The sequence below is a fragment of the Saimiri boliviensis genome, chromosome 1 (assembly GCF_048565385.1).
Source record: "Saimiri boliviensis isolate mSaiBol1 chromosome 1, mSaiBol1.pri, whole genome shotgun sequence".
NCBI lineage: Eukaryota > Metazoa > Chordata > Mammalia > Primates > Cebidae > Saimiri > Saimiri boliviensis.
The window spans coordinates 52,734,761-52,758,886 of NC_133449.1; the positions used below are offsets into that span (position 1 = coordinate 52,734,761).

At 44.9% G+C, this 24,126-nt stretch overlaps 1 protein-coding gene across 1 annotated transcript in view; it reads right to left on the minus strand.

Moving 5' to 3' along the window:
• USP39 (ubiquitin specific peptidase 39) overlaps positions 1–22,618 on the minus strand; it is a 39,638-nt gene extending 17,020 nt beyond the window's left edge. Inside the window, exons 1-6 of the mRNA XM_003942137.3 lie at positions 22,308–22,618; positions 19,271–19,340; positions 15,493–15,587; positions 12,263–12,399; positions 9,788–9,940; positions 5,364–5,589 (exon numbers count right to left, since the gene is read on the minus strand). Of these exons, the coding sequence (XP_003942186.1) occupies positions 5,364–5,589; positions 9,788–9,940; positions 12,263–12,399; positions 15,493–15,587; positions 19,271–19,340; positions 22,308–22,575 (949 nt within the window). The 5' untranslated portion in view covers positions 22,576–22,618. The remainder of the gene's footprint in view (positions 1–5,363; positions 5,590–9,787; positions 9,941–12,262; positions 12,400–15,492; positions 15,588–19,270; positions 19,341–22,307) is intronic.
• Positions 22,619–24,126: the final 1,508 nt, after the last annotated feature.

Consider the following 24,126-nt stretch of genomic DNA (forward strand, 5'->3'; position numbering starts at 1 on the left):
TCCTCTCTGACCATCCCATCCCATCCCATCCCAATCCCTGTGCATCCTCCTCTATCTGACCATTAAATGCTGGCACTCCTCAAGGTCAAGCTCTGACTCTTCCAATCTTAACTCCCTAGGCTCTCTGATTCATACCAGGACTGTTTCTCATCGCCCAGTGATGACGAAAACAAATGCATAATGACCTTTTAACGTTCACTTTTCTTCAGAATAAGCTCAGACTTCCTTCTTCCCTTCTCTAGCTCACAAAGATTCTTGTCTTGCAGAAAAGTGTCTAGCACCAGGACTGAAGAGGCATACAGAACAAGTGGTTCTGGGAATAAGCAGACTGACAATATTCCATGAAAATGCTGTCTACGGAGCCTGCCACTCAGACATTTCTGGGATAATGGCTACCTTTTTTTTTTTTTTTAAGACAGAGTCTCCCTCTGTCACCCAGGCTGGAGTGCAGTGGCACTATCTCGGCTCACTATGACCTCCATCTCCTGGATTCAAGTGATCCTCCTATGTCAGCCTCCCAAGTAGCTGGGATTACAGGTGTCTGCCACCATGCTCAGCTAATTTTTTTTTTTTTTTTTCCTTTTTGGCCCAGGCCCAAGCAGGAGCAAGGCGGCGACGCCACCCAGCCGCCCACTCAGGGCCCCAGGCCTAATTTTTGTATTTTTATTAGAAACGGGGTTTCACCATGTTGGCCAGGATGGTCTCGAACTCTTGACCTCAAATGATCCTCCCACCTCAGCCTCCCACAGTGCTGGGATTACAGGCATGAGCCACTGCGTCTGGCCAGATTAATGGCTACTTTCTCTTCAACTAATATTTGCTTCTATTTATAGTTCCTCTTTGCTCACCCAATTAAAATCTCAAAGACTAGGCCGGGCGCGGTGGCTCAAGCCTGTAATCCCAGCACTTTGGGAGGCCGAGGCGGGTGGATCACGAGGTCAAGAGATCGAGACCATCCTGGTCAACATGGCGAAACTCCGTCTCTACTAAAAATACAAAAAATTAGCTGGGCGTGGTGGCGCGTGCCTGTAATCCCAGCTACTCAGGAGGCTGAGGCAGGAGAATTGCCTGAACCCAGGAGGCGGAGGTTGCGGTGAGCTGAGATCGCGCCATTGCACTCCAGCCTGGGTAACAAGAGTGAAACTCCATCTCAAAAAAAAAAAAAAATAATAATAATAATAATAATAATAAATATAAAAAAAATAATAAAAATAAAAAAAATAAAATAAAATAAAAAATTTAAAAAAAATAAAAATAAAATAAAAAAATAAAATCTCAAAGACTATAGTATATCTGCTTCAATTTCATTTCACTAAACCCAGAGGCCTCTAACAACCCCACAGAATGATTTTCTTTTTATTCCCCGTATATAGAATGCTTTTATTTAGCAACAAACTACAACAGCAAGAAACACTTCACACATCTCAACACTAGACAACTAATAATCTACTAGGTCTTTGAGATGGAGGAAATTACGTTTATGTGTCATCATAACTATCAAAGCCAATAGTGACTATGATAGGAGAAACTAGACACATTCATTCTCAGGGTACCTTGATTTTTCTGCAACTCTACAACCCAGTTATGCCATTACGTTCCAAGCTGTCAAAAGCTGACAGGCCCCACTATCCACCTTCAGGCCACAAGTCACCTGTGGAACACAGTGAATGCTGACACTGATCCATCCACTCATGGTCCACAAAAAAATTCATTCTCAACAAAAATGTCTTCCTTTGTCACAGCCTTCATATAAAACCCTGGGAGCTCGGGTGTTGGTCCAGAAACAGAAATGTCCCTATAAACAGAAGATAACCTAGACACCTAGTTCTTGGGAATCAGATGGTCCTACAAAGCATACAGTCAGAGTGTCACCTGTTTAGAAGGCTAGAGTACCCAGATGAAGATTTTTTTTCCCCCAATAAAGGGTCTCACTCTGTCACCCAGGCTGGAGTGCAGTGGCACAACTTCAGCTCACTGCAAGCTCTGGCTCCCAGGCTCAAATAATCCTTCCACCTCAGTTTTCCAAGTAACTGGGACTACAGGTGTGTACCACCATGCCCCCAGCTAACTTTTAAATTTTTTGTAGAGAGGAGGTCTGCCTCACTATGTTGCTCAGGCTGGTTTTGAACTCTTGGGCTCAAGCAATCCTTCCACTTTGGCCTCCCAAAGTGCTAGGATTACAGGCATGAGCCAGTGTGCCTGGCACCTGATTAGGATTTTATTGGCCATGTTGTAAACTACTAAACACCATTAATTACCAAGCTCGAATGGCTTACAACTTCTGCTCAGCTGAGCCTAAATCATGGGCTTCTGATCAATATATATTATCCAACCCAAAGTATATCTTATTTCCTACTAACCGTAAAACAAGCGCTCCATGGGCCCCATTCCTTATCACCTTGATTCCCCCTATTTCTCTTTAAGTAACAGAGACTCTTAAACGCCACTACTCAACACCCCCTCTAAGTCAATCCTCAGCCAGAATAATGTTTTTATTTTACAGATGGAGGTCTCCAGCTCTGTTGTCCAGGCTGGAGAGCAGTGATGCGAACAAGGTTCACTGCAGCTTCTACCTCCCAGGCTCAAGCAATCCTCCAACCTCAGCCTCCCAAGTAGCTGGAACAACAGGTACGTGACATCATGCTTGGCTAATTTTTAAGAATCATTTGTATATACAGGGTCTCACTATGTTGCCCAGGATGGTCTCTAACTTCTGGGTTCAAGCAATCCACCCACCTCAACCTACCGAAGTTGCTGATTACAGGTTTGAGCCACCATGCCCAGCCAGAATAATGTTTTAAAAACAACTCTGGGTTGGGTGCAGTGGCTCACGCCTGTAATCCCAGCACTTTGGGAGGCCGAGGCAGGTGGATCACGAGGTCAAGAGATCGAGACCATCCTGGTCAACATGGTGAAACCCTGTCTCTACTAAAAATATAAAAAATTAGCTGGGCATGGTGGCACGTGCCTGTAATCCCAGCCTCAGGAGGCTGAGGCAGAAGAATTGCCTGAACCCAGGAGGCGGAGGTTGCGGTGAGCCGAGATCATGCCATTGCACTCCAACCTGGATAACAAGATAGAAACTCTGTCTCAAAAAAAAAAAAACAACTCTGATGTCACACCTTTGTTAAAAGCCTTCAGTGACGCCAGACACAGCGGTTCACACCTGCAATCCCAGCACTTTGGGAAGACGAGGTGAACAGATCACCTGAGGTCAGGAGTTCGCGACCAGCCTGGCCAACATGGTGAAACCCTGTCTCTACCAAAAATACAAAAAAACTAGCCAGGTGTGGTGGCAGGTGCCTATAGTCCCAGCTACTCAGAGGCTGAGGCAGGAGAATTGCTTGAATCTAGGAGGCAGAGGTTGCAGTGGGCCAAGATCGCACCACTGTACTCCAGCCTGGGCAACAGAGTGATATCCCGTCACAAAAAATAATAATAATAAGCCTTCAATGACCCCAGCTATTATCAGGATATAATCCAAGCTCCTTATGGTGGCTTATAAACCAGGCCATCAGGTCCCTCCCTCAGGATCTACACCTCAACTCTCCATTGATCCCTGGAGTCCACGGGTCCAGTTACTTGCAGTCTGTCTATGCCAGGCACTTTTCACTTCTGCCCACCATATCCTCTCTACCTAGAATGCCCAGCCTCCACCCCAACCTCCCTCTAACTCTACCTAAAACTCAGGAGTCTCCTCCTCTACTCTGACCTCTCATCTACCTCCTACATGTTCAGTTGAGGGGGTCCTTGTTCCATACTCCCTCCCACAGGACAGCACAGCACATAACACCCTGTAATTACCTTTTGTAAAAAAAAAAAAAAGATAGCTGAAATTTGCTTATTCATTTTTAAAGACAGGTTTCTTTTTTTTTTTGCTTCATTGCCCAGCTGGACTGCACTGGTATGATCATAGTTCACTGTGGCCTTGAACTCCTAGGCTTAGGCAATACTGCTGCCTCAGCCTCTCAAGTAGCTCAGACCACAGGCTTATGCCAGCACACTCAACCTTTCTACATAACGATTTCCCCACTAGACTGGAAGTTCTTCAAAGACAAAAATCATGTTTCTTATCCCTGCTGCTCTAAAACCTAGCACCATGAACGAATGTTGAATAAACTAATATGAACACTAGAGGATACCACATGAGATTCAGGTACAAAGTTACAGTGTCCACTTTACTCATAAGATAATAACAAATTGGGTTTGGAGAGATAGAAACAGTCAAAATAGTTCATTAGAGGTCAGGTGCAGTGGCTCACACCTGTAATTCCAGAACTTTGGGAGGCCAAAGCAGGTGTATCACTTGAGGTCAAGAGTTCAAGACCAGCCTGGTCAACATGGTGAAACCCCCCTCTCTACTAAAAATACAAAAATTAGCAGGGCATGGTGGTGGGCACTGTAATCCCAGCTACTCGGAAGGCTGAGGCAGAAGAATCCTTTGAACCCAGGAGACAGAGGTTGCAGTGAGCAGAGATCACACCACTGCACTCCAGCCTAGGCAACAAAGTAAGATTCCATCTCAAAAAAAAAAAAAATCATTATAAACACTCAAATGTAGGACATGAAAAAATAAGGATAGGTGATAGGTGTTTAATAAAAGCTAGTGTCTTTCCCAACCTCCTGGTATTCCCCTAAGTCATATAATTTAATTTACCAAAGAAGACAGACTTTGTATTCAGCTGGAATCTCCTGGGACTCTTAGCAGGACAGACTGATCAGAGAATGAGGAACCTAACCATACTATCCACCGTACACTCCTGGCTACTCTCAAGATTCACTACAGCTGGGCACAGTGGCTTATGCCTGTAATCCCAGCTACTTGAAGCTGAGGCAAGAGGATCCCTTGAGTCCAGAAGTCCAAGGTTGCAGTGAGCTATAATCCCACCACTGCATTCCAGCCTGGTCAAAAGAGCAAGACTCTACCTCTTAAAAAACAAACAAACAAACAAACAAACAAAAGAAAAGAAAACAAGGAAGGGCATGGTAGCTCACACCTGTAATCCCAGCACTTTGGGAGGCCGAGGTAGGCAGATCACAAGGTCAGCAGTTTGAGACCAGCCTAGCCAACAAAGTAAAACCCTGTATCTACTAAAAATACAAAAATTAGCCAGGTGCGGTGACACGCACCTGTAGTCCCAGCTACTGGGGAGGCTGAGGCAGGAGAGTCGCTTGAACAAGGGAGGCAGAGGTTGCACTGAGCTGAGACCACACCATTGCACTCCAGCCTGGGTGACAGAGTTAGACTCTGTCTCAAAAAAAAAAAAAAAAAAAAAATTCACTGCCATATGGAAATAAATTTGCTCATCAAACTGGTTTTTTTGTCCTGAAGTCAAGGGAAACATGAATGACTTGCTCCTTACCTTGTTTAGTGATCTGAAAAGTCTTCTTACTGCAAAGTACAACTGCCTGAAGCATCTCATGGGGAGACACATGTGCCTTGAAATTTCGAGGGTTCCAGAGCTTTCTCATCAGCTCTCCAAAACGCTGGACCAACAAGAACATAATATCCCCTGGAGGACGCTTGATGTTCTTATAGTTGTCTTCTTCCAGAAAGTAGTTCCGGAGAGGAGGAACATTAGATAGAGCCTGAAAACCAAACACTCCAATTAACCCAAAGCCCCTTTGTAGGATCCCTTGAGCCAAGCTCTTCCAACTAAAGGTCTCCTAATAGAATCCTGTGATCTACCTGTGATGGCCTTAAAGAGCCAAAAGTGGCTGGGCGCGGTGGCTCAAGCCTGTAATCCCAGCACTTTGGGAGGCCGAGGTGGGTGGACCACGAGGTCAAGAGATCGAGACCAACGTGGTCAACATGGTGAAACCCCGTCTCTACTAAAAATACAAAAAATTAGCTGGGCATGGTGGCGCGTGCCTGTAATCCCAGCTACTCAGGAGGCTGAGGCAGGAGAATTGCCTGAACCCAGGGAGCGGAAGCTGCGGTGAGCCGAGATCGCGCCATTGCACTCCAGCCTGGGTAACAAAGAGCGAAACTCCGTCTCAAAAAAAAAAAAGAGCCAAAAGTAAATGGACCCTTGGAGAACCCTACCCAGGCTCACATTACAGAACTATCCTTAAGATTGAGTTTCTGAAATACCACTGATTGGATAATGGAAACAAGGAAAAAAAAATTGAGTTTCATAAGAACTACAGTTCTGCAGACACTTTGCTGATGTGGATAACGATAAGGTTAAAACAAAACAAAACAAAAACCACAGGTATTCAAATCTCTATCAATTTATTTAACAATTTCCTTTTGTTACTCTAATTATGCTGTGACAATACTTAAATTCATAGTAGAAGGGTAAAACCCAAATACTCTTTTCTTCATAATCCATTTTGACTGAAGCAAAGATAACTATCTAGGAAACATAGTTCTCCCATCTCTCAACTCCAAACCAATATGAAAATTATCTTAAAATCTGACGTTTTCCCATAATATAACCATATAATTGTACATAAAGGTAAATATACGGAGCTGTGAGGACGAAAAGGTATAATGGACTTTGGGGCCTTAGGGGAAATGCTGGGGGGGGTGAGGAATAAAAGACTCCACATTGGGTACAGTGTACACTGCTCAGGCGATGGGTGACCAGAATCTCAGAAATCACCACTAAAGAACTTATTCATGTAACCAAACACCACCTGTTCCCCAAAAACCTACTGAACTTTTTTTTTGGAGACAAAGTCTTGCTCTATCCCCCAAGCTGGAGTGCAGTGGCAAGATCTTGACTTCCGCCTCCCAGACTGAAGCAATTCTCATGACTGAGCCACCAGGCCCTGCCAAAAATATTTTTTTAAAGTAAATATACTCTGTTATGATGGAAAACAGTCAAGGTGTCTCAAGCCTGTAATCCCAGCACTTTGGAGGCCAAGGCAGGCGGATCACCTGAGGTTGGGAGTTCAAGACCAGCCTGACCAACATGGTGAAACTCCATTTTAAAAAAAGAACAAAAGAAAAAATCTGGAGACAACAGATGCTGGAGAGGATGTAGAGAAATAGCAACACTCTTACACAGTTGGTGGGAGTGTAAATTAGCTCAACCATTGTGGAATGCAGTGTGGCGATTTCTCAAGGATCTAGAAATGGAAATTCCATTTAACCCAGCAGTCCCATTACTGGGTTTATACCCAAAGAACTATAAATTGTTCTACTATAAAGACACATGCACACATATGTTCACTGCAGCCCTGTGTACAATAGCAAAGACCTGGAACCAACCCAAATGCCCATCAATGATAGACTGGACAAAGAAAATGTGGTATATATACACCATGGAATACTGTGCAGCTATAAAAATCGATGAGTTCGCTGGGCGCAGTGGCTCAAGCCTGTAATTCCAGCACTTTGGGAGGCCAAGGCAGATGGATCACGAGGTCAAGAGATCGAGACCATCCTGGTCAATGTGGTGAAACCCCGTCTCTACTAAAAATACAAAACATTAGCTGGGCATGGTGGTGCGTGCCTGTAATCCCAGCTACTCAGGAGGTTGAGGCAGGAGAATTGCCTGAACCCAGGAGGCGGAGGTTGCAGTAAGCCGAGATCGCGCCATTGCACTCCAGCCTGGGTAACAAGAGCGAAACTCCGTCTCAAAAAAAAAAAAAAAAATCGATGAGTTCATGTCCTTTGGAGGGACTTGGATGAATCTGGAAATCATTATTCTCAGCAAACTAACACAAGAACAGAAAGCCAAGCACCATATGTTCTCACTCATAGGTGGTGTTGAACGAGAATACGAGGACTCAGGGAGAGGAGCATCACATGCTGGGGGCAACTGAGGGGGGTAGGGGAGAGATAGTGGGGGACGGGGAGGGAGGGGAGGGTGAGGAGGACTAACATGGGGAGCAATGCCAGATACAGTATGCATCTAAAGTAAAATAAATAAATTTTTTTTTTTTTTTTTTTTGAGACGGAGTTTCGCTCTTGTTACCCAGGCTGGAGTGCAATGGCGCGATCTCGGCTCACCGCAACCTCTGCCTCCTGGGCTCAGGCAATTCTCCTGCCTCAGCCTCCTAAGTAGCTGGGATTACAGGCACGCACCACCACGCCCAGCTAGTTTTTTGTATTTTTAGTAGAGACGGGGTTTCACCATGTTGACCAGGATGGTCTCGATCTCTTGACCTCGTGATCCACCCGCCTCGGCCTCCCAAAGTGCTGGGATTACAGGCTTGAGCCACTGCGCCCAGCAAAATAAATAAATTTTAAAAAAATAAAAAACAAAATAAAATGGTCAAAAGGTTTAGGACAATAAAAACAATTTGACCTCATTAAGCAGAAAGATAAAAACCAGCCATATTAGTTTCAGGAAGAAACACAGGCTCATTAGTCTGAGCTATAAAACTGGGAGGAAGGGACCAGGCACAGTGACTCATGCCTGTAATCCCAACATTTTGGGAGGTCAAAGAGGGCGGATTGCCTGAGGTCTGGAGTTTGAATCAGCCTGGCCAACATGGCGAAACCGTGTCTCTACTAAAAATACAAAATTTACTAAAAGTACAAAATCTACTAAAAATACAAAAATTAGCCAGGTATGGTGGTGCAATCCTGTAATCCCAGCTACTTGGGAGGCTGAAATGAGAGAATCACTTGAATCTAGGAGGCGGAAGTTATAGTGACCTGAGATCATGCCACTGTACTCCAGCCTGAGGACAGAGTGAGACTCCATTTCAAAAAAACAGAGAGGGACAGGAAATAGTATGTTTACTGGCCAAGAAATTACTGCTTTCTTGTAGAGTATAGTCAGATGATCCTCAGACACTGAGTCTTGCTAAGGATTATACTCGAATTGTTCTGCAACAAGCAGAGCATTCCTTTGTCTGCTCACTAAGCTGCTGTGAATAGTGAGGTTTTTTTCCAGTCTCTGGGCTCATCGCCTCTGAAACTTCCAGGGAATGAGGGACTGAATCTGTGTGGCCTTGCAGTATCAAGTAAGAAACACGCCAGATGCATTTTGTTGTTTTTTTTTTTAAATGGTGTAGATGTTTGCTGTGCTGGCTAGCCAGTGACTTTTTTACCCATGTGCCCATAACCCTGAAATGGGAGAGGCAGAAAGCCAAAGCTGTCCTATTTTCAATTAAGCTATTCTTTTTTTTTTTATCTTTGAGACGGAGTTTCGCTTGTTACCCAGGCTGAAGTGCAATGGCGCGGTCTTGGCTCACCGCAACCTCCGCCTCCTGGGCTCAGGCAATTCTCCTGCCTCAGCCTCCTGAGTAGCTGGGATTACAGGCACACGCCACCATGCCCAGCTAATTTTTTGTACTTTTAGTAGAGACGGGGTTTCACCATGTAGACCAGGATGGTCTCAATCTCTTGACCTCGTGATCCACCCGCCTTGGCCTCCCAAAGTGCTGGGATTACAGGCATGAGCCACCACGCCCGGCCTTCAATTAAGTTATTTTTAAGAAAATTATACGAGTAATAGGTGCACACTGTAGAAATTTTTTTTTCTTTTTTTTTTTCCTGAGACAGAGTCTTGCTCTGTCGTCACCCAGTCTGGAATGCAGTGACACAATCTCGGCTTACTGCAACCTTCGCCTCCTGGATTCAAGCGATTCTCATGCCTCAGCCTCCCCAGTAGCTGGGATTACAGGCGCACACCACCACACCCAGCTAATTTTTGTGTTTTTAGTAGAGATGGGGTTTCATCATGCTGGCCAGGCTGGTCTCAAACTCCTGACCTCGTGATCTGCCCACCTTGGCCTCCCAAAGTGTTGGGATTATAGGCGTGAACCACTATGCCCAGTCTTCTGGGTGTCCTTCCCTTCCTCAGTGTTCCTGTCTTGATCCTACCTGAAGGACAGCGTTGGCATAGTCATTGGCCTTTATGTTATTCAGTCCCACGATACCTGGCAGGTAAGTGGTACCATCATATGCCCGGGACAATTTGGCTTGCTTGTCCAAGTTTGCAATTTGCTGCTTTGTGAAAGTGGGCTTCAATACATACTGTAAAACAAAAGAAAATTCTAAGTTATTTAAGAGCTGAGATCAAAAGAAATGTCTGGAACAGCAATTTCTGCAAAAACAAAAACCACTTTGGCCATGAACATCTCATGACACACCCAAAGAGTCCCAACCAATAGATGTAAAGATTGAAATAACATGGGGTAGATCCTCTCCCATGACTAATCTACAAGGGGATCTCTGTGTTTAACCCAAAATCACTGAATCCCACTGATTTTCACAGACCTCAGGTCTGGTCAACTCCTGATAACTGACTGCCAGAAACCATACAATACTCAAGTTTCTAAAGGCAGTCTAAGTCTCAGAACCTCCCAGGGGCAGCACGTGTACTTAGCTTCGGAGCAGGAGTTTCCTCCACTCTGGGTGAGACTGAGACTCTCCATGACTTCCTGGGACTGAAAGAGCAGGATCAGATGCTTCCCAGGTTCAGTCACCACAGTCATTACGACACAGACTGCACAGAGGTCATCCCAAACTCACTGTGAAACACTGAATTTATTCCAGTTTCTCCCTCTATAAATACTATCCATAACTTTTTTTTTTGAGACTGAGTTTTGCTCCTGTTGCCCAGGCTGGAGTACCATAGCACAATCTTGGTTCACGCAACAGCCACCTCCCAGGTTCAAGCAGTTCTCCTGCCTGAGCCTCCCAAGTGGCTGGGATTATAAGTGTGCGCCACCATGCCTGGGTAATTTTGCATTTTTAGTAGAAACAAGGTCTCATCATGTTGGACAGGCTGGTCTCAAACTCCTGACCTCAAGTGATCCACCTGCCTCGGCCTCCCAAAGTGCTGGGATTACAATTGTGAGGCACCCAGCCTGTCTGTAACTATTTTAACCTCAATTATTAACAGGCTTGGCCAGGGGCAGTGGCTCACGACAGTAATCCCAGCACTTTGGGAGGTTGAGATGGGTAGATTATGAGGTCAGGAGATGAAGACCATCCAGGCATGGTGAAACCCTGACCCTACTAAAAATACAAAAATTAGTTAGGTTTGGTGGCACACACCTGTAATCTACTGCTAAGGCAGTAGAATTGCTTGAACCCGGGAGGCAGAGATTTTGCTACGAGCTGAGATGGTGCCACTGCACTCCAGCCTGGCAACAGTGTGAGACTCAAAAAAAAAAAAAAAAAAAAAAAAAAAAATATATATATATATATATATATATAGGCTTATAAAACTTTCACAAGTAGAAAAAGCAGTATTTCAAAAACTACCACGCTTTCCTTAAAAATAAACAGAGCATGGGCCGGGCGCGGTGGCTCAAGCTTGTAATCCCAGCACTTTGGGAGGCCGAGGCGGGTGGATCACGAGGTCGAGAGATCGAGACCATCCTGGTCAACATGGTGAAACCCCGTCTCTACTAAAAATACAAAAAATTAGCTGGGCATGGTGGCACGTGCCTGTAATCCCAGCTACTCAGGAGGCTGAGGCAGGAGAATTGCCTGAACCCAGGAGGCGGAGGTTGCGGTGAGCCGAGATCGCGCCATTGCACTCCAGCCTGGGTAACAAGAGTGAAACTCCGTCTCAAAAAAAAAAATAATAATAAAATAAAAATAAACAGAGCATGACCAACCTGGGCAACACAATGAGACCCCATCTCTACAAAAAAAGTAATAAATTTATCTGGGCATGATGGTACATGCCAGTAGTCCCAGTTACATGGGAGGCTGAGGTGGGAGGATCACTTGAACCCATGAGGTCAAGGATATAGTGAGCTGTGCTGGTGCTGCACTCCTTCCTGCCTGGGCAAGAGTGAGACCCCGTCTCAAAATCAAAAACAAAACAGAGCATTTGGCACCATGAATATTCCCCACATGCTGAAAAGAAAAATAATAATCAAAAGCTCAACACTAATCAAAGCCAAAGAGGACTTTCCACGCACAGTAAAATGAGTATCTCTTGGTCCAGGTCACACACTAGAGCCCACAGATGATACATCTGTGGCTGGATGCTCTGGCCACATCATATGATAAAAGCAGCCGGGAGCTGATGTGCAGCTTGGTAACTACTGTCCTACACCAGGCCCAATTCATATCCCTACTTCAAAGTGTGGAAGAATAATTCATTTCACAACACTTTAAACCCTATCAGAATACAGCCATATTTCTTCAGTCCTAGTCCTCAATGTTAAAGGCAGAAATGACAGTTAAGTTTCCCTGGTTCCTTCCAAAAGGGAAAGTAGTCTCTCAAGGCCCAAAAGGACTGAGATTCTTCCCTGTCCTCAGGTGGAGCAGTCCCCTGGGAGTTCTGGGATGGCTCATAAAAGAATGGACCCCAAACCAACCCTCTTAGACACACACCGTGATATCCTCCAACGAGGAATCGATGATCTCATAGTTGTCTGGAAGGCAGTAAAACTTGAGGGTGTGGAGGTTGAGGAAAACATGGTGGCTAAACTGGACACTGTGAATGTAGGCATGAGACTTCAAACCGCGGCCTGTAGAGAAAGGGGAAAGGCTGTAATAGAAGGGCAGATCCTAGAAGGCACTGATCAGGTTTGCTTTTCCTTTCATTATTTTCTACCAAAACATGTTAGCATCTGCAAAAAAACAAATATTACGCCATTCATAAAATGAATCTTCCACATGAACTTCTCTTATTAAAAAATTAGCAAGAAAAATGGGCACATCAGTTACTTCATTCACTAGATGGCATAAGACACTGACTGAGGAAACAAATTTCACTATTTCACATATAATATGTATATAACCTAATATATATAACCTATATATATTTTACGTATAGTTTCCTATATATATGAAATCAGAAATATCTATGCATATGTGTGCATAAATACACATATACACAAATACATACATATCCTATGACAGTCCATCATCACTCAGTCCTGAATTTCCAACTATCCATATTCAGGACAATGCTGCATCTACGTAACTTTTTTCATGTTGCTACTCCTTTCTAGAATCTCTCTCCCTTAACCATTCAAACTCCTATGTCCTGCCAATTCAAGTCCCACCTCAACTCCTCCATGAACTCAATACAAACACTCCAGCTAACACCAACTTTTGCATATTTCAACTCCTATTGCCTTTATTTTTATTCACTGCCACAGTCTAGCAGTAGTCTTTAAGGTCTAACAGAACTTGCTGGTTGTTTTACATTGTCAACCTTGACTTCTTAGTTTTTAATCTCTTTTTTATTTGAGACAGGGTCTTGTTATTTTAGCCAGGTGAGTCTTGAACTCTTGGCTTTAAGCAAGCCTCCTGTCTTGGCCTCCCAAAATACTAGATTACAGGTGTGAGCCACCAGGTCAGGATGTTTTTACTTCATTTGAACCCTCCACTATACTATGTACACGGCATCTGCTTGGTCTGAATAAGTTGAAATTATACATTTTCAGAAAAGAATGGGGAAAAAAAAGTCCGTGGAGCTAAAGGGTTAAAAAAAAAAGTGTAGTCTGGGTAATATAACAAAGCCTTGTCGCTACAAAATAAAATAAAATAAAATAGCCAGATGGCGGGCTGCAGTGGCTCATACCTATAATCCCAGCACTTTGGGAGGCCTCAAAGTGCAGACTGCTTGAGTTCAGGCGTTTTGAGACCAGCCTGGGCAACACAGCAAAATCCCATCTTTAAAAAAAAAAAAAATGTGGCCTGGTGCAGTGGCTTACACCTGTTATCTCAACACTTTGGGAGGCTGAGAAGGGTGGATTACTTAAGGTCAGGAGTTAAAGACTAGCCTGGCCTATATGGTAAAACCCCATTTCTAATAAAAAATACTAAAATTAGCCAGGCGTGGTGGCATGGTGGTGCATGCCTGTAGTCCCAGCTACTCGGGAGGTTGAGGCAGGAGAATCACTTGAACTCAGGAGGCAAGTGAGCCTGGGCAACAGAGCGAGACTCCAGCTCAAAATATAAATAAATAAAATTGCCGGGCGCGGTGGCTCAAGCCTGTAATCCCAGCACTTTGGGAGGCCGAGGCGGGTGGATCACGAGGTCAAGAGATCAAGACCATCCTGGTCAACATGGTGAAACCCCGTCTCTACTAAAAATACAAAAAAAATTAGCTGGGCATGGTGGCGCATGCCTGTAATCCCAGCTACTCAGGAGGCTGAGGCAGGAAAATTGCCTGAACCCAGGCGGTGGAGGTTGCAGTGAGCCGAGATCGCGCCATTGCACTCCAGCCTGGGTAACAAGAGTGAAACTCTGTCTCAAAAATAAATAAATAAATAAATAAATAAATAAATAAAATTGAATATAAAAAATTGGCCGAGCCGGGCACGGTGGCTCAAGCCTGTAATCCCAGCACTTTGGGAGGCCGAGGCGGGTGGATCACGAGGTCAAGAGATCAAGACCATCCTGGTCAACATAGTGAAACCCCGTCTCTACTAAAAATACAAAAAAATAGCCGGGCATGGTGGTGCGTGCCTGTCATCCCAGCTACTCAGGAGGCTGAGGCAGGAGAATTGCCTGAACCCAGGATGCAGAGGTTGCGGTGAGCCGAGATCGTGCCATTGCACTCCAGCCTGGGTAACAAGAGCGAAACTCCGTCTCAAAAAAAAAAAAAAAAAAAAAAAATTGGCCGGGTGCAGTGGCTCACACCGATAACCCCAGCATTTTGGGAGGCCGAGGAAGGCAGATCATGAGGTCAGGAGTTCGAGACCAGCCTGACCAACATGAAAAAACCCCCATCTCTACTAAAAGTACAAAAAAAAAAAAAAATTAGCTGGGCATGGTGGTACACTCCTGTAATCCCAGTTACTCAGGAAGCTAAGGCAGGAGAATAGATTGAACCCAGGAGGCAGAGGTTGCAGTGAGCCAAGATCATGCCACTGCACTCTAGCCTGGGTGACAGAGGGTGACTCCATCTCAAAAAAAAAAAAAAAAAAAATTAAAAAAGAAAAAAAAAAATTGGCTGGGCATGGTGGCTCATGCCTGTAATCCCAGGACTTTGGGAGGCCAAGCAAGGTAGATCACCTGAGGTTGCGAGATCGAGACCAGCCTGGCCAACATGGTGAAACCCTGTCTCTACTAAGAATACAAAATTAGCCAGGCATGGTGGTATGCCTGTAATCCCAGCTAATTGGGAGGCTGAGGCAGGAGAATTGCTTGATCCCAGAAGGTGGAGGTTGCAGTAAGCCAAGATCATGCCACTGCACTGCAGACTGGGTGACAGCAAGACTCCATGTAAAAAAATTAGCTGGCAAGACTGCACCACTGCACTCCAACCTAGGTGACACAGTGAGACTCTGTCTCAAAATAATAAAATAAGATTAAAAATAAAAAAAATACATATATTAGAGATTCAAGAATCCAGAATGTTTGAGTTCACAGTCTTTCATATGACTTGCCATTTCTCCCTTTCAGATCTACCCAGGCTCTGACCAGTCAGAGAACCTCTTGTTGGTTTTCTAAGAATATTTCAATTTCCTGGGAACAAACAAATTATTAGATATAATTCCTGAGAACAGCTTACTTTGTCTAAAAAAAAAAAAAAAGAGTCCCTCTGGAACAGATCTGCAGCTAGCTCTAAAAGCTTAACAAGTTTATAATTTTTAACATTCGTTTACCTTGAAAGTACTTGCCACACACCAGACAGGCGTAAGCATTGATATGTGAGAGGGAGATAGAACACAGTTTCTCAAAGTCAAAGTCCAGCACACTTCTAAGGAAACAAAACAAAACAGAAAAAAATAAACAATAGGTTGGACATGTAGGAAGGCACTCAAATGAAGCAGTGTTGGCTCTGTGATGTTCAATGATACCACACAACATCCTTCAGAAAACAGTTCACAACCATATATACACCGATTATTGGGGGACACTGATTATTCCTCACTTCCATCCACCACGCTCCAAAGCAGTGTTGCGGTGTCTCCACCAGACATGTAATACCCCAAAGTATCTTTCTCATTAGTGTTTATAACTGGTTCAGGACTTCCCACTGCATTCACTTTTTCTAGAGGGAAAGTTACAAGTCAGACTAAGGTAAAAGGACCCCAACAGCATTCTGGAGGTGGAGAAGACATAAAAAGGATGAATAAATCCTTTCACAAAAGAAAAATGTATCACTTTAGTTCAGGAGTTTGTGGCTACAGTGAGCTCTGATCCACTACTGCATTCCAGCCTGGGCTACAGTGAGATCCTCTCTTAAAAAAAATAATAATAATAATAATAATTAATTTAAAAATAAAAGCGTATTTTTGTCCATAAAGACAAATGGAAAGATTGAAAAATTTTAGAATACCTACAAATAGATCTATTTATTCAAGTGCAAAGTGAGGACTGGGCAGAAAGGAACAAAAAACCTTACCTCCGTTCAACCCATAAAGAGATTTATTCACAAATAGTAATCTTAATTAACTGATAATGATCCCAAAGAGCTGTGCTATCTAATAAAGAAGGCACTAGACAAAGTGGCTATTGACAATTAAATTTAAAATAAGCTGTCCTGCTGGGTGCAGTGGCTCATGCCTGTAATTCCAACACTTTGAGAGGCCGAGGAGGGTGGATCACCCAAGGTCAGGAGTTCAGGACCAGCCTGGCCAACATGGTAAAACCCTATCTCTACTGAAAATACAAAATGAGCTGAGTGTGGTGGTCTGCCTGTAATCTCAGCTACTCAGGAGGCTGAGGTAGGAGAACTGCTTGAACCTGCAAGGCGGAGGCTGCAGTGAGCCAAGATCACGCCACTGCACTCTAGCCTGGGCAACAGAACAAGACCCCATCTCAAAAAAGCAAATAACCAAAAACAAAAACAGCTGTCCATCATTAGCCACAGGAAACTGGTTCTAGAACCCCCTCGGATACCAAAATCCACAATGTTCAAGCGCCTTACAGTTGGCCCTTTGTATCTTCAGGTTCCATATCCTGATACTGAGGCTGACTGTAATTCAATTAAATAAAATGTAAAATTCAGTTCATCAATTGCAGGAGCACTGAAGCCACAGGTAGCTCATGCCTACCATAATGAACAGCCCTTGTGACTTTTTTTTTTCCTGCGATGGGGTCTCACTTTGTCATCCAGGCAATCTCAACATTGCAGCCTCAACCTCCCAGGTTCAAGCAATCCTCCTGCTTCAGCCCCCCAATTAGCTGGGACTACAGGAGTGCACCACCACACCTGGCTAATTTTTTGTATTTTTTGTAGAGATGAGGTTTAGCCATGTTGCCCAGGATGGTCTCAAACTCCTGGGCTCAAGCAATCTGCCCGCCTCAGCCTCCGAAAATGCTGGGATTATAGGCATGAGCCAGAGCACCCAGCCATAACTTTTTTTTTTTTTAAGTCTTTTTAGAAGATGAGTCTCAGGCTGGGCACGGTGGCTCACGCCTGTAATCCCAGCACTTTGGGAGGCTGAGGTGGGCAGATCACGAGGTCAAGAGATGGAGATCATCCTGGCCAACACAGTGAAACCCCATCTCCATAAAAAAATAAATAAATAAATAAATTTTTTTTAAAATTTCAAATAAAAATAACAAAAATAAAAATTAAATTAAAAAATAAAAAAATACAGGCCGGACGCAGTGGCTCACACCTATAATCCCAGCACTTTGGGAGGCCGAAGTGGGTGGATCACCTGAGGTCAGGAGTTCAGGACCAGCCTGGCCATCATGGTGAAACCTCATCTTAAAAATAAATAAATAAATAAAAGATCAGTTTCACTGGCCGGTCACCATGGCTTACACCTGTAATCCCAGCACTTTGGGAGGCCGAGGCCGGCGAATTACCTCAGGTCATGAGTTTGAGACCAGTCTTGCCAACATGGTAAAATCCCCATTTCTACTAAAAAAATACAAAAACTAGCTGGACATAGTGGTGGACACCTATAATCCCAGCTACTCAGGGGCCTGAGGCAGGAGAATCACTTGAATCTGGGAGGCAGAGGTTGCAGTAAGCAAAGAGCACACCATTGCAATCCAGTCTGGGCAATACAAGCAAAACTCCATCTAAAAAAAAAAAAAAAAAAGATGGGTCTCCGTTATGTTGACCAGGCTGGTCTCAAACTTCTGGCCTCAAGTGATCCTCCTGCCTGCCAAAGGGCTGAGATTACAGGTGTGAGCCACCACACCCAGCTCTTACAAGAACAATTATATTATTGTAGAATATTCCCCTACAATACAGGTTGAAAAACATTCTACGTGCCACACGGGAATCAGAAAAAAGAATGTGATGAAGCCGGGCGTGGTGGCTCAAGCCTGTAATCCCAGCACTTTGGGAGGCCGAGGCGGGTGGATCACGAGGTCGAGAGATCGAGACCATCCTGGTCAACGTGGTGAAACCCCGTCTCTACTAAAAATACAAAAAATTAGCTGGGCATGGTGGCGCGTGCCTGTAGTCCCAGCTACTCAGGAGGCTGAGGCAGGAGAATTGCCTGAACCCAGGAGGCGGAGGTTGCGGTGAGCCGAGATCGTGCCATTGCACTCCAGCCTGGGTAACAAGAGCGACACTCTGTCTCAAAAAAAAAAAAAAGAATGTGATGATGAAGTAAACTATCTCAGCTTTCAAACAATGTTCAAGCCGCTTACAATTGGCCCTTTGTATCTTCAGGTTCCATATCCCAATACTGAGATTGACTGTAATTCAATTAAACAAAATGTAAAATTCAGTTCTTCAATTGCAGGAGCACTGAAGCCACAGGTGGTTCATGCCTACCATAATGAACAGCCCTTACAACTTTTTTTAAAACAATTTGTGCTTTTTTCTGCTGAACCTCAGGCTCCCAAAATAGTATCCAGTACACACTAGGTGCTCCACAAATATTTCAATGTGCTACTATCACTTTAAGGATACTATGCATTCTGTTATCCCAACATGCAAATGCAAAATAAGCTAAAAAGCTCTTTAACAATATGTGTTCTGACACTATAAATCAAAGAATAAAGATTAGCATCGCAAGAAGCATAACTCTCTAGGACAGGTTTAAAATAAGTAAAATTGGCCAGGCGTGGTGGCTCACGCCTGTAATCCCCGCACTTTGGGAGGCCAAGGTGAGTAGATCACGAGGTCAGGACTTCAACACCAGCCTGGCCAAGATGTTGAAACCCTGTCTCTACTTAAAACACAAAAAAATTAGCCAGGCATGGTGTTGGGCACCTATAATCCCAAATATCTGGGAAGCTGAGACAGAGAACTGCTGGAACCCAGGAGGTGGAGGTTGCAGTGAACCAAGATCGTACCACACTGCACTCCAGCCTGGGTGACAGAGCAAGACTCCACCTCAGCAACAATGAAATAAATAAATGAATGAAGTAAAATTTGTGAATGTGTTGTTCAGTGTACAGTCCAAAAAACCCTCTGCATAGATTCCATTGCTCTTTTGCTATCCTCAGCATCTCTGTCCTACTGACCTATTAATGGTGTCCAAGTATGGGCAGTGGCGGCTCCTCCGGTCCTCAGAATCCACTCGGCCATTCTTTGCTGAAAGAAAAATCATCACAGGCTTTGAAAATGGGAAACCTTGGAGGGTGGGGAGTTGGGGAGAGACAGCATGGGGAGAAATGCCAAATACAGGTTAAGGGGAGGAAGGCATCAAATCACGCTGCCATGTGTGTACCTATGCAACAATCTTGCATGTTCTTCACATGTACCCCAAAACATAAAACGTAATTTAAAAAAAAATAAGCATAAGTGAATGAAAAAAAAAGAAAATGGGAAACCTAAGCTTATATTTCTCAGATGTTATCAGTGAAAAAGAGAAAAAAGAAAATGGAAAACCTATTGACTGACAGTCTTTTGGCTAAATAGAAAAAAAAATGGGAAACCTATACTCAGGGCTAATTAACAGTACAAAAAAAGAAACAGAAATGGGAAAAACTAATCAAGATGAGCTCCTATTGTTTGGGTGGCAACAGCATGGAAAAAAAGTCCACTAGCTAGACGCAGTGGCTCACACCTGTAATCCCAGCACTCTGGGAGGCTGAAGTGGGTGGATCACCTGAGGTCAGGAGTTTGAGATCAACCTGGCCAAAGTGGTGAAACCCCATCTCTACCAAATATACAAAAATTGGATGGGCATGGTGGCGGGCACCTGTAATCCCAGCTACTCAGGAGGTTGAGGCAGGAGACTCAGCTTGAACCAGGTACAGTGAGCCAAGATTGCGCCATTGCACTCCAACCTGGGCAACAAGAGCAAAACTCTGTCTCAAAAAAAAAAAAAAGAGGGGCCAGGCTCAGTGGCTCACGCCTGTAATCTCAACACTTTGGAAGGCCAAGGCAGGCAGATCACAAGATCAGGAGTTTGAGACCAGCTTGACCAACATGGTGAAACCCCGGCTCTACTAAAAATACAAAAATTAGCCAGGCATGGTGGTGCACACCTGTAATCCCAGCTACTCGGGGGCTGAGGCAGAAGAATTGCTTGAACCTGAAAGGCGGAGGTTGCAGTGAGCCGAGATCGTGCCACTGCCCTCCAGCCTAGGCAACAGATCAAGACTTGTCTCAAAAAAAAAAAAAAAAAAAAAGTCCACTAATAGAACAAGCCACAAACTGAGAGAATATATTTGGTATACATAAAATCAACAGAAGATTTGTTTGCATGTTATATAAAGAAATCCCATGGAGCATGAAAAATATGAAATACGTCACAAGTAGTAAGATAAACTAATTGTAATACAAATGTACTATGAAGCTGAAAGAAGAGTGTCATGTACATCTATACATCTACTTGTCAAAAACTTGAGGGGTCTGAGATCTTACACTACTTGCAAGCTAACAAGTTAGTCTGTCACAGTTTTATGAACACTGATGGAAAGCACGTGACTACCTGGCCTGAAATAAAGGATAATTTATTACAAAATGGCAATAACAAGAACATAGCACTGGCGTCAAGTTTCCCAAGTGAATTCCCACAAGGCAAAGTGAGGAGAACTCATGGACACAGTGAGTTGCCTCATAGGAGAGAAACCTTGAGCCTAGAGAATCTGAACCATTAATCATTTTTTTTTAAACGAGGTCTTGCTCTGTTGCCCATCCTAGTTTTGAACTCTACCTCTTCTTCCAGAGTAGCTGCAGTTAAAGGTGTGAACCATTATACCCTGCTCCAAATAGTTTACAACGGGTTGTGTCCTTGCCTCCTTCTTGTTCTGCAGAGACACCATTTCTGTCTTCCAAGGCTGCTCACTACACGAACATCCTTAATAGTCAGGCCTTAGCATCCTTAAGGCAGTCAGGCAGTGGGAGCAGTATGTGCACAAACTCAAGAGACTAATGGAGAACTGTCTCTTGACTTTACTCAGCTTTAAAAAGTGCTATATTATCATTACTTTAGTGTAAATGCCTATTGCTCAGGCATTACGAATAGTCTTGATTCCAGAAATTATAAAACCTCTAAGGTTTTGTAAAAACTGAAGGAAAGCCACATAGGGTGGCTCTCGCCTGTAATCCCAGCACTTTGGGAGACCGAACCGAGTGGAACCCTTGAGCCTAGGAGTTCAAGAACAGCCTAGGCAAGATAGTAAGACTTGCATCTTTTTTTTTCTTTTGAGACAGAGTTTCACTTTTGTTGCCCAGGCTGGAGTGCAATGGCACGATCTCAGCTCTCGGGTTCAAGCGATTCTCCTGCCTCAACCTCCTATATGCATGCACCACCATACGAAGCTAATTTTTTGCAGTTTTAGATGAGACGGGGTTTCTCCATGTTGGTCAGGCTGGTCTCGAACTCCTGACCTGGTGATACACCCACCTCAGCCTCCGAAAGTGCTGGGATTACAGGCATGAGCCACCACGCCTGGCCTTTTTTTTTTTTTTTTGAGACGGAGTCCTGCTTTGTCACCCAGGCTGGAGTACACTGGTGCGATCTCGGCTCACTGCAACCTCTGCCCCAGGGTTCTAGCGATTCTCCTACCTCAGCCTCCTGAGCAGAGTAGTTGGGATTACAGGTGCCTGCCCCACGCCCCGCTAATTTTTTTGTATTTGCAGTAGAGTTGGCGTTTCGCCATTTTTGCCAGGCTGAACTTGAACTCTTGACCTCAGGTGATCCACCCTCCTAGGCCTCGAAAAGTGCTGGGATTACAGGTGTGAGCCACTGCCCCTGGCCTTGCCTCTATCTTAAAACAAAAAAACAAAAAAAAAATTCTTTTCTAAAATGGAGGGAAGTAAAGCTTGTAAAATTAGCACAGAGCCTGGACCACATCAGGCATTCGATGAAGGGAAGCTGCTGTTATGATTGTTGTTTGAAATACTATACGGTTATGAAGACGAGTACTGTCTTTATCCGAACAAGTGGAAGAGCAGAAACTGTCGAGTCGGGATCCCTCCTTTTCTCCACCCCCACGTCTCCATTCCAACCCCGGCGCAGGGACTCAGGGGAAGAACAGAGAGAGAAAGGGGGAAAAAAAAAACAGGACACGAAGGAGGAGCTCTCGCGCCTAGCCCAGCCCCGCGCACCTCGCACCTCCCGCTCAGGTTCCGAGTCCTCATCGATCTCGCGCTCCCTTTTCACCCGCACAAATGGTATAACAGAAGACGAGGCCTCGCGCGCGCTCGCTGGCTCGACCTCCCGCTTCACGCGCACAGGGCTGCCCCGAGAGCTCGCCGCCTCGGGATCCCGCTCCCGATCTCGCTCCCGCTTGACGCGACCGGAGCTGCCCCGCGACTCGGACTCTCGCTTCCCGCGGGTGGAACCACGAGACTCCCGCTTAGACCGACCGGACATCGCCACTACCGGCCGAGTCACTCAGCGCAGGCGCCAGACACGCTTGAGCGCGCGGCACACAGCCAATCAGGAGCGGGGCTGGTATCGCACACCGAGCTCTCTACGAGTCGCCACTAGGGACAAATCACTCTGCAGGAAATTTGTGGGCGGTGCTGCAGTGGCTTCCTCGCCGCTGGGTGCGCCCCTGAAAATCTTCTGTAGGCCTACCGCCCCTTTACCTGTCATTTACAGTTTACTTAGATAAGAACCTTTACCCGTGACAGTTTTCTGAATAAAAGAAGCTGTCGACTGGGCGCGGTGGCTCAAGCCTGTAATCCCAGCACTTTGGGAGGCCGAGGCAGGTGGATCATGAGGTCAAGAGATCGAGACCATCCTGGTCAACATGGTGAAACCCCGTCTCTACTAAAAATACAAAAAATTAGCTGAGCGTGGTGGCACGTGCCTGTAATCCCAGCTACTCAGGAGGCTGAGGCAGGAGAATTGCCTGAACCCAGGAGGCGGAGGTTGCGGTGAGCCGAGATCGCGCCATTGCACTCCAGCCTGGGTAACAAGAGCGAAACTCCGTCACAAAAAAAAAAAAAAAAAAAAAAAAGAAGCTGTCATTTCAGCCCCAGATTTGTGGCTCGAAACCACCATCGCGAGGTCATTTCCCACAGTCTCCGCGACTTGGAGGCTGACAATCCCGCACGGGAAAACTAGGAGACATCCCCAAATCATCCCCTTCAAGGCTCTAGTCCTACATTCATTCATTCATTCATTCATTTGACAGAGTCTCGCTCTGTCGCCCAGGCTGGAGTGCAGTGGTACGATCTCCGCTCACTGCAATCTCCGCCTCCCGGGTTCAAGCAATTCTCTGCCTCAGCCTCCAGAGTATCTGGGATTACAGGTGCCCACCACCACACCCGGCTAATTTTTGTATTTTTAGTAGAGATGAGGTTTTACCATCTTGGCAGCCTGGTCGTGAACTCCTGACCTTGCGATCCACCCGTCTTGTCCTCCCAAAGTGCTGGGATTACAGACACGAGTCACCACGTCCGGCCTTCATTCTACGTTTAGAGGGTTGTTGGTATCTTGAAAACGAAAACGCCCGATAGAAGCAGATTTACCATGAAGCTAATAAAACTCTAATGTCAAGACTTGCCTTGAACTTGTTTACTTGTTTGAACCGTTACACTGATATATAATTGACATACAACAAATGTATAAAGTGTGCAATTTAAGCCGGGCACGGTAGCTCCTGCCTGTAATCCCAGTACTTTGGGATCCCCTCAGGTCATGGTGGTGGGTGCCTGTAATCACAACTACTCAGGAGGCTGAGGCAGGAGGCTCACTGGAGCCTGGGAGATGGACGTTGCAGTGAGCGGAGATTGCACCATTGCACTCCAGCCTGGGCAACAAGACTTGGGAGTGTCCTAATATCCCAATATCTGGAGAATAAAGGCATTCCTAATTTTGCTTTAAAGATAATAATATTACTTGTTGCAAAATATAGTAATTAAGAAAATTAATCCTTTATCACAAACCCTTGTAACAGAGCACATCTCCGTATGA